This window comes from Lycium barbarum, chromosome 3, assembly GCF_019175385.1.
Source record: "Lycium barbarum isolate Lr01 chromosome 3, ASM1917538v2, whole genome shotgun sequence".
Lineage (NCBI taxonomy): Eukaryota > Viridiplantae > Streptophyta > Magnoliopsida > Solanales > Solanaceae > Lycium > Lycium barbarum.
In genome coordinates, this window is record NC_083339.1 from 13,669,229 (window position 1) to 13,682,463 (window position 13,235).

Consider the following 13,235-nt stretch of genomic DNA (forward strand, 5'->3'; position numbering starts at 1 on the left):
GGGAATATTAAAATTGTGTTCATTGCAGGAAATTGTTTAATTCTAGCTGAAAATGATGGAATTTATCTCTTATTAGTCTGCTGCAATCATCATTTATTTTTCTTTGTTTGTTTCTTGATAAAGATTAAAAACTTTCTCCTTTTATCATATCTGAAAAATCTAATCCTTCAGTGGAATAAACTCATCCTTTGACCATATTCCAATCAAATAACTATATGGAGTGAAGAGTATTTTGCCAATAATAAATTAGTGAGCTTGTAAATCTAGCCATGGTGGAGGATCCATGTGGGAATATGTCATATCACATTTGGGACCCTGGGAAGATGCCTATATAGAGAAGAGAGAAAGAATCTATTGGGGTTCATGCTAAGACTTGTGTTATTTTCTTTTTTTAGTTTTGTAGAACTTTTCTTGGAACCTCCCTTTTCTGTTTTCCTTTTGGTTTACTGTTGATGAACAATATGCTTGTAAGCTCTTTATTGATCAATCTAAAGCTTTATTTTGTTACAGCTTGTGCTCAATGTTCATCCATTTCCCGTATGGATCGTCTTAGTGAGCTTCCTGAACCAATACTGCTTCACATCCTCTCATTCCTGCCCATGAGATATGTTGTCAGAACAACAATTCTCTCGAAATGCTGGCGGCACCTGTGGACTATTGTCCAAGAGCTTGATTTTGGTTCTGAAGGTTTCTTTCCCTATCAAAATTATGTGGACTTTGTGAATCGGACCATGCTTCGTCGTGGCACTCATAAGATCAGAAGACTTAGACTTGACTTATATATAAATGGTAGTTCTCATAAAGATTATGATGGATGGATTTTGTATGCTGCAAGGAATAGCGTGGAAGAGCTCTTTCTAGACTTTAATGCAGACTGTTTCTATTGGTTGCCACCTCCGTGTGTGTATTGAAATTCGTCGCTCAAGACTTTGAGGATGCTGAGCTGCAGGGTTATACCTGATATGCAGATAAGCTGGAACTTGTTGACAAAGTTAACCCTCCGGTTCTCAGTGTTGTGGAATGAAAGCATTCATAATATTATGGTGGGTGCTCCAAAACTGGAATTCTTTGAGTTGTTTTCGTGCTGGGGCTATAATAATCTGACTTTTGATTCTCCTTTAAGAGTGCTGATTGTATGTGAGTATGAATCGGTTGATTATGAATTAGATGAGTATGACAAAGGTTCCGTCATGAGAATTTCAGCCCCCAATGTTCAGTCTCTGAACCTGTCAGGATCTTTTTATCGGAAGTGTGTTTTGGTGAATGTGCCATCCGTTGTTCATGCCACCCTCGATTTTCGTCCATATACTTATCCCCATAGAGAAAACAACAACTTAAAATGGCAGCAGGAAAACCTAATGGAGTTAGTTAGGACCCTTAAACAGGTTGAGAGCTTAACATTGGGCACTTGGTGCATTGAGGTTAGTATTCTAAACAAGTAATATGTTTTTGGTTTGTTTCGCATTTTATGTGAGGTCCTTTTGTTGTGTGTCCTGTGAGGTGTATATTTGGTGTCTTAACCTTTGGAGCAGAGTGAAATACTTGTAATGGTTATCTGATTGGTTTTGCTTTCTAGGCATGATCCTATGTACATCAGGCACATTGGTAGAAACTTGATGTTAAACGAAATTCATAAGAGAGATCTGCCGTAGGATCCTTTGAGTGTTAAGCATTAGGCTACTTCCTAAAAGATAATTACTTCAAGAGATAAGTGTTTTACTTTGTAAACAAAACAATATTCATTTCAAATGCAACTGTCAGTACAAATTTCCAAGTTCACAAGGAAACTGAACTGTCACTAGCTCACCTGAATTCATCTAACTAGAAAAACTGATACTAAGGTCCAATTAGGTCCGAGTCTTTTGAGAAGAAATCTCCTTAGCTTGCCAATCGCAAAATTTCTCCATATATCTAAAATGACCAAATTGTGGCCTGAGTTATACTGAAATTCCTGCTAATGTTTCCTGCACCTTCTCTCAGTCTTCTGTGTTTCTCTTCGTTCAACCATGCCATGAACCTTTTACGGATCTTATTTATTCCTTATATACCTATGTAGGATTCCTACTGTCACTGAACTACCAGACTTCCACATAATGTGGCCTGAGTTAAGAAAATGACGAGGACCAATAGCACATAATTCTCGGTGGTAGCACCGCATTGCTTGGTTTAGATCCTATCGGAAGGAAGCAAGCCAAAATTTATCATGTTTACCTATATTCTAGTATACGTCTAGGTGTAAGACATTAACGGCTTGGCTGTGTGTCTTTATATTTTGACTGCGCATATTATACAATTTCTTCGTCATGAAATTTAGATCGAGCTTGCTTGTCCTGGTGGGTGCTGAAATATCTGCTTTTTTTCTCTGGATTCTGTGATTTTGATGGTACAAGGCTCTAGCACAAAGGGAGAAGAGACGTATTCCTTTTCCCATTTCGACTTACCAATGTGTCCCGTTAAATATACATATGAAGGAAGATGATCTTGTGGGGACAGTTAACCTGCTAAAAGGTTCACCAGGCTTACAGATGCTAATAATAGACATGGAATCTAAGTTCTGGGAAGAGGTACACATTTCCTAAACTTTTAGTGTTCTCTATTTCTTATCTTACATATTCTGCACCGAGTATTTGTCGGAAATTTGGGGAAGAGCACTCTCAGTCAATCTAATTCCCTTGAAAACAAGTGGAGGAAAGAATAATTTGAATCTAGTCTAGTACATGTTCATGGTTTAATTCTATATTTCTCTTTTCTCCCAAATACATGAAAAAATCCATTCATGTTTTCTTACATTAATCTTCTAATACATGAACTAAGAATATTCATGTACTTGGGATGAATCCTGTTTATTTATCAAATACCCACTTAAAACATGATTAATTCATCACTCCAAGAAACATTCTAGACTTTAAACTAGGCTCTTGCCACCACGATCACTATGTTATAAATGGAAGAAGAGAATAACACAATTCAAACGATAAAATTTTATAAGGCATAACAAGTTTAGGTATAAAACTCACGAAATGGTGATAGTTTAGGGAGGTTTTAACCTATTCACTCTAGTTTATAACTTTATGGAAATTTGGATTCAGTTGACAAACTAAAAACTATACTCACTACATTTTCTTGAGTAAAATTTCCATTTACCCCAAAACATATCCATTTTCCTCTACTGACTTCTGGAGATCATTTGTGTTATCAGTTTTATGTTCTATCTAAATGTAAGTAAACTTTATCTTTGAAATGTTATTCTAGCCAAAAAACACAGAGTTAGCAGATTCAGAAAACTTCTGCATTTCGAACTACTTAGGCCTCATTAGTTTTTATTAAGATTAAGACATCTGAATCTGAATGCACATCTAAATGATTAAGATGTTGTCTCTAGATCTGAACACTGAATGATTAAGACTGTTTGTTTTTCAACATCTGAATGTGCATAAAATAACTAAATATCACAAAATAAATACAATAAAATAAAATGTTATTTGATAATGTTCACTAGTAATGGTGGAGATGATTTATAGTTGTGGTGGGTGGTGAGTGGAGGTGGAGGGGTGGTGGGTGGGGTGAGGGGTGAGAGGTAGTGGGGGTGGTATGGAGTGGGGTTGGTGGTAGGAGGTGGGGGTAGTGGGGAATGAGAGTGGGGGTGTGGGGTTGGTGGTGGGAAGCGGGGGTGGGTGGTGTGGGGTGGGATTGGGTTTGGTCGGGTGGGAGTGGTGGGTTGGAGTGAAGGGTGGGTGGGGGTAGGGTAGGGTTGAGTGGAGGGTGGGTGCGGTTGAGGTGGAGGGGTGGGGTTGGAGTGGAGGATGGGTGGTGGGGTGGGGTTGAGGGTTGAGGGTTGAGGGTGAGGGTGGGTTGGAGTGCAAGGTGGGGTTAAGTAGAGGGTGGGTGTGTTTAAGGTGGAGGCGTGGGGTTAGAGTGGAGGATGGGTTGGAGTGGAGAGTGGGTGGTGGGGGTGGGGTTGAAGTAAAGGGGTGGGGTTGGGTGTGGAGCTTGTGGTAAAAAATAACTCATACAAGAATACCTCTTAATGATATTAAGACTTGGTTTAAGATCTTAATGATAAAGACCCATTCAGATCCAATAAGTGCTTAGATCTTAATGCAAACAAATGAACTTAATAGCCTAAGGTCTGAACCATTCAGATTCAGACCTCCAATAAGTGCAAACAAATGAGGCCTTAGTATCACAAGCGAAGCACGTCAAATGCTTGCTGCATCATTTGAAGACAGTCAAGATTACCCAATTTGTGGATGAACACTCCATATTTCAATTTCTAGAGTTCATTTTGAAGAACGGGAGGGTGCTAGAGAATCTCGTAATCATAGCAAAAAGGGATCAGGATGAAAATTCACCAATGTCCTTGTTAAAAGTAGCTCAGAGATTACTAAGTCTGCCTAGGGCGTCTTCCCGGGCAGTCATTACCTTCCTCAACTGACAACGTAATGTCATTTTGTACTCCGATGGAACTATATACATCAGCTACTCAGAAGCTGCATGGATTGTGTTTTATTTCTGTCAAACATGCTTTTGTAAGATGAACTATTGCATTCTGTGAAAGTAAATATCTTTCTTTGTTGAAATATTTTTGAGATGTTTCTTTGTCTCCTGGAGATCATATAATATGTTGCCTCAAGTGAAACTTTTAAGTATATAACCCTTTAGGCTTGTTGCCAAGTCCTTGAATCATGTTATTGTAAAAATATATGAAGAAGAACACTAAAGATTAAGGCTTCGAAACATGAATAAAGAACACAAAATTGAAGGATAGCAGTCCGATGCACTTAAATATGTTTTTGAAATTAATAAACCTGCAGTTATAGTAATGTTACAGATGATATATGATGTGTTCTGCTGTGTAGTTCCAGTGTTGTATGGTACACAAATCTTCTTCTCTTTGGTGTTTATTCCCTTTTTCCGAGTTAGTGGTGTTACCTCACAGAGTTTAAATACTAAGGGTCCCATATTTAAGGTAATTTTTGGATAAACCAGAGCTTGAAATTCAAATTCAAGAAATTGATTACATAGATACAAAAAACTCAAAACAAATCTTGTATTAACATTACAGAACTGATTTCATAAATACACAATTCAGGTCATATCAAATAGACTCCCAAAAAAGTGCAATCAAAATTTGAAAAGATAGTTTCCATCTTCAGCCATAGAAGTTGAATCAAGTTTTGTTGTAATTATATCAGTAGAGCCTTCAGCAACAGGAATATCAACATGTGCTTCTTTTCCTGCATCCAAAGTGATAATAGAAAAGTCAAGAAACTCTTCTCCATTTTCAATCTTACTGCAAGAGCCTTTCATAAACAACATCAATCAAACCTCCTGTTTTAGGCTATAAGTCGACGAAGATTTCTTAACTAGCTAAGAAGGCTCCGTTGTTGATGGCATCGGCATTGGCATCACCAAGTGCAGCCTCTTTGAGGTATTTGTCAGCCAATTGAACTCTCTTAACATTCTCCTGCTCTTGGACAAGCATGTTACCATACTCGAGGAGCTTATCGAGGGTCATCTTTGGTTGCTCAAAAGTTGGTGGTCCATCGATAGAGTTCAAAAGCTTCTCTCCAACCTGTTCAATTCCGGTGCCTTCAATCCACTTCCTCACTTCATCATCGTATACTCTCGCCCTCAGAGCACCGAAAAAGTCTGTTTTCAAAACAAAAGTATCTATCAGTATCATCATTTACATTGTTACTCATCTTACGAAAATTTTAAACTTTGATTTGTTTTTTGGGATATTTACATTTTTGGACCGCTTTAGATATAGAAGCCAACAAATGTATATCTTTTGTATATTAAGAACAAATATACATATAATACTACAAACATATACATATTATATACATAATAAGTGTATATGTTTTGTATATTTTGGCTAGCGCCCGTAATTAAGTTTGGCCAACGGACCAAAGATGAAAAACACCCAATTATTTTAGTGTCCTTAGTCCTTACCGATAGATTGTCCAGGGAAGCTATCGACGATCTTGACAACAGCTTCATCAGGCACGTTATCAGTTCTGAAAATACCCTTGCAAACACCAATTCTGTCCTCCCTGGTTGGTGCCCAGTAGAACTTCTCCATACGACCATCACGGATAAGAGGGGCATACAATGTAGAGAAGTCGTTACCAGTGACAATAATAGGGACCCTGGCATTCTCTTGCTTGTTGTACATACCGGGGAGCTGGACATTTGTCGGGTTGTCAGCAATGTTCATGAGAGTGGCATTCACCATCTGGTTGTTGACAGTGTATTGGGTAGTTCCACCCATTCTACCGGCTCCTGCATCAAGATCGTTGATGAAGAGGCAACACATGTTTCCCTTCCTGATGATTTCGGCAGCTTCTCTGTATCTTTGCCTAATCAATTTGGCTGGCTCTCCAGCATTTCCACTTTCCAATTCTCCGGCACTCATCATAATGGGGCTGCAAGTTTTTGCATAGTAAGTAACTTTAATCTATTTTGTTGAAAATTCTTAGTAAAGATAGTATGTTATTTAACGCGATACTCACTTGATTCCCATCTTTCTGAAGACAAGCTCACATTGGAATGATTTACCTTGACCTTTTCCTCCCCAAATACCCAAGATAAGTGGAACCTGTAAGAAACATACACAAAGGTCAGTCTTCTTTTACCATAAACAAAGGTCAGTCTTCTTTTACCATAAAAGATTGCTAAAGACAGAATTTTTGAAGAAACATCTCTTTAACAGACCTTGATGTTGGGCAGTTTTAAGAAGTTCTTGGTGATGTGAACAACAAGCTTGTCCATGAAAGCAGGAGCGATGTAGAATCCATCCAACTTGTTATCCAAGTTGTATCTAGTTAAGCCAGGTGAAAATACATTTAGAATCAAAACTTCAGAAACAATGAGCTCTCAAAATTTTCAAGAATTGTAACACAGTTTCTTTCCGAATTTGAGTGTCGAAAGACATAATTAAGTAAATAAAAGTGTGGTCTCCCTAGCAGCTTAAGATTTTAGACTATTTGGTCACCCAATTCAACATGATATCGGATTAGACCCGCTTGTGAGGGTCGTTCAAGGATATAATTAAGTAAATAAAGGCATGGTCTCTCTAACAGCTTAAGCTTTTAGCCGCACAATCAACATGGTATCGGATCAGGACTGCATGTGAGAGTTGTGTCAAGGAACATAACTAAAGTGTGGTTTCTCTAGCAGTGTAAGCACTCACATGAGATGATCACATAGTTCAGCATGAAGAACTTACTGGCGAAGACCTTGGCTGAGGTATTCGTAGGAGTTCATAATGGCATGGTGAGTACCTTGACCCGTAGGAGCCTGGAAAAGACTGTCAACCATACCCTTACCCCTTGCAATATCCTGTTGATCATCGGATGCATCCATAATAAGACCCTTCCATCTGTCCCCATCGGTCTGTTTCTTCTCATCGATTTCTTGAGCAACAATTCTCAAGCTCTTGTTTGAGACCTTGGGGCTGGAAACTTTGTTGTTCACTTTCTTCAAGGTTTTGCCAAAGAAGGCAGTGGCTGGAACTGAAGTTCCAGCAACAGAGTTGTTCAAACTCAACTGCAACAATGATGTTTTTTCAGCAACAGCCACACAACCATAGTAAAATCTTGAATAAACAACACAATCCATAGTCTAATCCTACCAAATTCTGGTTCAAATGTCAACCTTTTGGCACCAAATTTTACTCCTTCCATCCGAATTTATCTAATACTCTTTTCTTTTAAGTTAGTCCCAAAAAGAATAACATACCTTAACCTCAAACTTTCCATTTTACCATTAATGAGATAATTTATAGCCAGAGAAATTTCTAATTACTTATTTTAGACCTCAAGTTTCACAAGTGTTCCTTTATTCACTTAAACTCCCTGTCAAGTCAAATACTTTCACATATATTTCGACGAATAGAGTATCAATCTTAACTACAAACATTCTTAAATTATCAAGTTAAGTTACTTGCTCTTTTTTCACAAAATTCAAGAACCTCATCAAAGAATTTACAACAACTATAGCTCCCACCACTAATTTTTTTTATACAAACCAAAAGATCAATTTATGCTAAATGTTTATTACTCTGCATGGAATTCGTATTCGTCTTTAACAGAAAAGAAATATAATATCATGGATTATATCTAAGTGAAATCTTGAATAAACCATACAATCTATAGTCTTTTGGCACCCCGTTATCAATCTTAACCACAAACATTCTTAAATCATCCATTTGAAGTTTCTAGCTTATTTTACACAAAATTCAAAAACCTCATCAAAGAATTTACTGAAAATACTTCACTTTCAAGTCATTACCCAAGAATATTTATTAGTATGTACCAAAGTGAACAACCATAACTCCCACCCCTAATTCTCTTTTTATACACACCAAAAGATCAATTTAAACTAACATATATTATTCTGCATGGAATTATATTTGTCTTTAACAGAAAAGAACAATAGTATCAGGTCTTATATCTAAGACAGTTAAAATTAAGTGTTATAAATAATAAACAAAATTGTAAAGTGTTTTAACATAGTACCGGTGCCTTGTTAACAGCTCCAATGGGTGAGACGGAGGTAGCCATAGTATTTGACTAACTCTAAAGACTCAAAAAAAAAAAAAAAAAATTGATCTGAAAATTTTGTTTTGTAATTTGCTGAGAAAAAAAATTCAACAACTGCTTGGTGAAGAAAGTATGGCAAGTGGTACGCTTTATAGCACAAGTTGATGTGTTGTGTACGAAAATTTATGTGGATTTGGCTTACGAATTCCTAACGGCCACACAATTGAAGATTGGCTATATTAGGTGGACATTTCAAGGGGACTTTAGTTTTTTGACATGGTTTTTTTTTTTTTTTTTTTTTTGTTTGTTTGTTTGTTTGTTTGGATAGGGGATCACTAGATAGAGTAACAACAAAAAATGAGTATTTTTGGAACCACTTGGCTTTGAGGTTATGGTTTATACTGCTTTTTCCTCCAGAAATATTTTCTTTTTTGAATTTTGTTTTAAATTACGATTGTAGATAAAGGGAACTTGAGGCAATTATTGTGTTACTATTTGCATTCTATCACACATTTGAAAATTTTGGGCTTCTGGTCACCATGCTTGCATAATAAAGAGCTTAATTTGCACATAAGGGTAGTAGGTAAAACATATACTGATCAATAGAGTGGGTGAAAATTATGAAAAAATATAAGGAAGACAAAAAATCTAACGTGATTTTTTTCAATTTGCCTAAGTTTCAGTCGCATCCTGGTGGGGAATAACAAGTATTATTATATATAATAATTGAAGTTTACACAAACTGATTCGGACGTTGTTGTTAGTAAAAAAAAAAAAGAAAAGGATCAAAGGGTACACTTGAGACACTTATGTGACTGCAGGAGCATAAATAAGTCACCTTTTTAGCGGAGGCTATATTTGTTCTAAATCTTATAGTACGTAGGTTATATGCGGACATTTTCGATTACAAATGAAAAGAACTCAATGTATCTCACGGAAGTTATTTATTTACCTCCTAAAGAAATTTAGCGGTCAATTGAGCTATGAGTTATAGAAAACACGGCCATCTGTAATCCTGTAAGATGTCCAAGAGGAACAAAATTATTTGTTTACTAATTATCATTCAAATTAAAACTATATGAACTTCGGTATTCTTTTAGTTACCACCCCTTAACGTTTAGGAAAAATGACACATTTCAATGTACTTTCTGTTTGTATAACGGAAAATATTACTGTTCTAACTAACTAGTAGACATCTCATTAAGTTTTATCCCTTGTCCCAGTTTATAAATTGTTAATTATTGTGACTTATAGTGCTTCTTATGTAGTTTCTAAATATGTATATTATTTTTCAATAAAACTTAAAGATTGTATGTCTGAATTCACGGTCAATATAAATAAGTTTGGCTCTAAAAATCCGAACTATGTCATATAAATTGAGCTAGGGAATAATATTCAAAAATTCCGTCAAAAACCATCCATTTTTCTTGCATTATTATCAATAATTCTTTTTTCAAAATATATTTCAAATACCAGAAAATATTTTCTGGAAATTAGTTGCTTTCGAGGTATGTCTGTTAGGCCTCTCCCCATCCCCATATCCTAAAGACTTATTGTTAGCCATTAATTAAAAGCATTTCAAGAACAAGTTAAAAGATGGCAATTTATAGCTATATTCCAATCTCCAGAAGCTTCTACATCTATCATGAAGACATTGATGGGCAATTCCAAATTCTCTTGCTATCACAAGATAAATTTATGCACGTGGATGTTTTTTAACCAATGATTTCGTCCACGTGGCGTTTTGTTGTGTATTACTGGCCTCATGTTTCACTTGAACTGAGCCTGAGACAAGGTTTTTTTTTGGAAATTAATGGCATGTAAATGATACTCGTTATCATCGCCATGTTTTATCTTTTTTTTGTTTTGCAACTTATAGAATCTAATTTGTAGTTTATGTCATAGTCGAACGGTGTATATTATAACACCAAACTCCAACTTGTAGATAGCAAGAAAACGCTAAGAGTAGATGAGGTTGTATGCTCGATTAACGTTAATGCCAAAAGTTCACAACAATGACTTTTTTGCAACAAAACATGAAGGTATTACACAATTAATACCAAGTGCAAAGTAGAGATGCCTCTACCTCTATGATTTGAGGATTTATAGCCGTTACACATATGGGAATTATCCTTTAAGAGTAATGAACATGCATGATCCACAATAATATTATTAGTTGGGGGAAGTGCAATAGTCCTTTTTAGGATCGCTATTTTAAAAATAGTCGAATTTATAATGTATTTAAAGTTTAGTCATTTCAAAATCAAATTTTAAACGTCAAGATGAATTTTCAATTGCGGGCCTGAATTCTCACATTTAGATAGTCGAAATGACTACTTTTGACATATCATTATAAAAGCTTACTCCATTAATAATTCACGTAGCAAATCACGAGGAGCTTTGATATATGTCGAGATATAGTGAATTTCTCTAAATTATTTTCAAGTAAAAGCGATTATGCATCAATTGATACTTTCAATCTTCATGATCGTAACAACTGTGCTTCTTAATGCAAGAATAACAGTAATCCACTGCAGAAGGACTCCTTTTGTCAAAAGCACATATTGGATTTCTGAATTTTATTTCCAGTATGATTAAAAAAATTTGCCAAAACTGAATAAATTTAAATAAATTTTAAAACTAGTTATTACATATGGGTGCTCCAACCGGCTATCTGGTGCCATTTCTACATTATTTTATTTATAACAAGGACTTGGATAGTATGTGCTTCAGATTGTTTAATCAGATTCATTATTTAGAGTCAAAGATTCATATATCCAAGAGATTCTTAAGCTAGTAGAATAGTCAATTCTTTACCTCCAAGAAGGGCGACCTAATAATACTAGTAAGACTCTATATTACAAAACATAGGGATATTTTTTCTTATTTACAAAATATAACAATAAAATTACAAAATATATCTGATCTGAAAAATTAAAAGGGCAACGCTTCCCTTCCCCATTCTCCTTTACACACAAATCTGAAAAAATTAAAACTGAACCCTTCCCTTCCCCATTATCCTTCATCCATATTTCTTTAACTCCCGACATCGACTCTTCTTGTCCACCCACTACCTCACCGCCAAAAGTGCAACTCCGACTGAGGCACCCACCACAGCCAGCGATACCACCACATTGAAGGCTGTCTTCTATCTTTTTGGTCTTGCAATCCTTGCCACTTTCTTCTTCTAATTGATTGTTCAATTAATATTAGTCAACCCATATATGGTGGTTTAATCGACTAAAATAGGGACGAGATTCAAAGTAATCAATCGTGAAATCAGTGGTTCTGTTGTTTGGATCTCAGTTGTTGTCTACCCAATAGTAATTTTTGGTTGAAGAGTGGTGGAGGGCTGGGTTTTTTAGAGAAATCAATGGTGGAACCTTAAGCTTCAGCTTTCTCCACCAACCCTGCAGACGAGGCGGTTCCATAGATCTGGGTGTTGAATTAGGAGATTGGATAATGAATTGTATGAATAATAATAGAATACCTTCTTCTAAATACTGTTCCAAGTCCCACTTTTCAAGTTCCAATACCTTTCAATCTGCTTCTGCACGAAACAACTTTCCTTGTTGAATCAATTGTCCATTCAAGCAAATGTTACGTTTTCAGATAGAATATGGAATCAGACGCCCTTTCCTCTTAGAATCTATGCGAATTTGGATTAATTTGATCAATGTTGATTCCGAATTGGTTGAATCATCTAGACATTAATCACGTAGACTAGGATAAGTATTAATAGAAGCAATTTTTTTTTATTAATGATCGGAACTCTAAGCCCCAAGCGAGATTCAAAATTATTAATTTGTATGAAAGTTGTATACAATGTAGTTGTAGTTGTATTAAATTTCCGAAAACCTATCATACACTTTATACAAATTTTATACAGTTATATACATATATTATACCATTTTTATATAGTTTTCATACACGAAAAATGTGAGAATTCTAAGCCTCGAGTGAGATATACATATTTCATATCCAAAATTTTGAACAAAATATTTAATTCTTGAGCAAGATATACATATTTCATGCAGTTATCATACACAAAATATTGAGCGAAATTTTTCAGCCTTGAGCGAAATATACACATTTCATATAATTTTCATACACAAAATTTTGAGCGAATTTTTAAGCATTGAGCTAAATATTTTGTATATGTTTTGTAAGAAATCTATCGCTATATTTTGTAAACTGAAAAGTATCATCATATTTTGTAAATATACCCTATTCTTATGTATATATACGTTATTCTCCCTATTATTAATTAGTAGCTTTAATCCTAGACACAATTAATTTAAACTGAAGTCAAGTCCTATTTAACATGATCACAATTAAGCAATTCCTTCGCATCAACACAAAATTTTGAAGACATGAATAGAAATCAGCAAGGCAATAAGCTCCATTCTTCTTTATTTTCTTGTCATAATCCCAAAACATGGCCGCAATTAGGGGTGTACATCGACCGGGTTGATTCGGATTTTTCAAATACCAAACCAAACCAATTTTATCGGGTTTTTAAATCGATAAACCAAACCAAACCAACAAAAATCGGGTTTTTATCTCTCGATTTTTCTTGGATTTTTTGGGTTAGTCGGTTTTTTTTTTTTTTTTTTTGGGTTCAATACGAAGCATCTTATAATAGCATTTGCTTGACTAAAAATAAGCATCTTACCCTTCTATTTC

The 13,235-nt window shown here is 35.5% G+C and overlaps 1 protein-coding gene and 1 pseudogene across 2 annotated transcripts; one reads left to right on the plus strand and one right to left on the minus strand.

The window, feature by feature from the left end:
• The first annotated feature begins 36 nt into the window (after window positions 1-36).
• On the plus strand, window positions 37-3,483 carry LOC132633746 (putative F-box protein At1g49610; annotated as a pseudogene).
• A 1,521-nt stretch (window positions 3,484-5,004) lies between these two features.
• On the minus strand, window positions 5,005-8,688 carry LOC132630449 (ribulose bisphosphate carboxylase/oxygenase activase 1, chloroplastic-like). 2 transcript variants are annotated; one of them, XM_060346015.1, is made up of 7 exons: window positions 8,526-8,688; window positions 7,235-7,554; window positions 6,721-6,826; window positions 6,519-6,604; window positions 5,959-6,431; window positions 5,368-5,652; window positions 5,005-5,237 (listed from the first exon to the last, which is right to left on the minus strand). In XM_060346015.1, exons 1-7 carry the CDS (start codon window positions 8,568-8,570, stop codon window positions 5,125-5,127), a joined length of 1,428 nt encoding a protein of 475 aa, XP_060201998.1. In that variant the 5' UTR covers window positions 8,571-8,688; the 3' UTR covers window positions 5,005-5,124. The 2 variants fall into 2 exon arrangements, with proteins under 2 accessions (XP_060201998.1, XP_060201999.1); XM_060346016.1 differs by having other exon boundaries at window positions 5,329-5,652.
• Window positions 8,689-13,235: the final 4,547 nt, after the last annotated feature.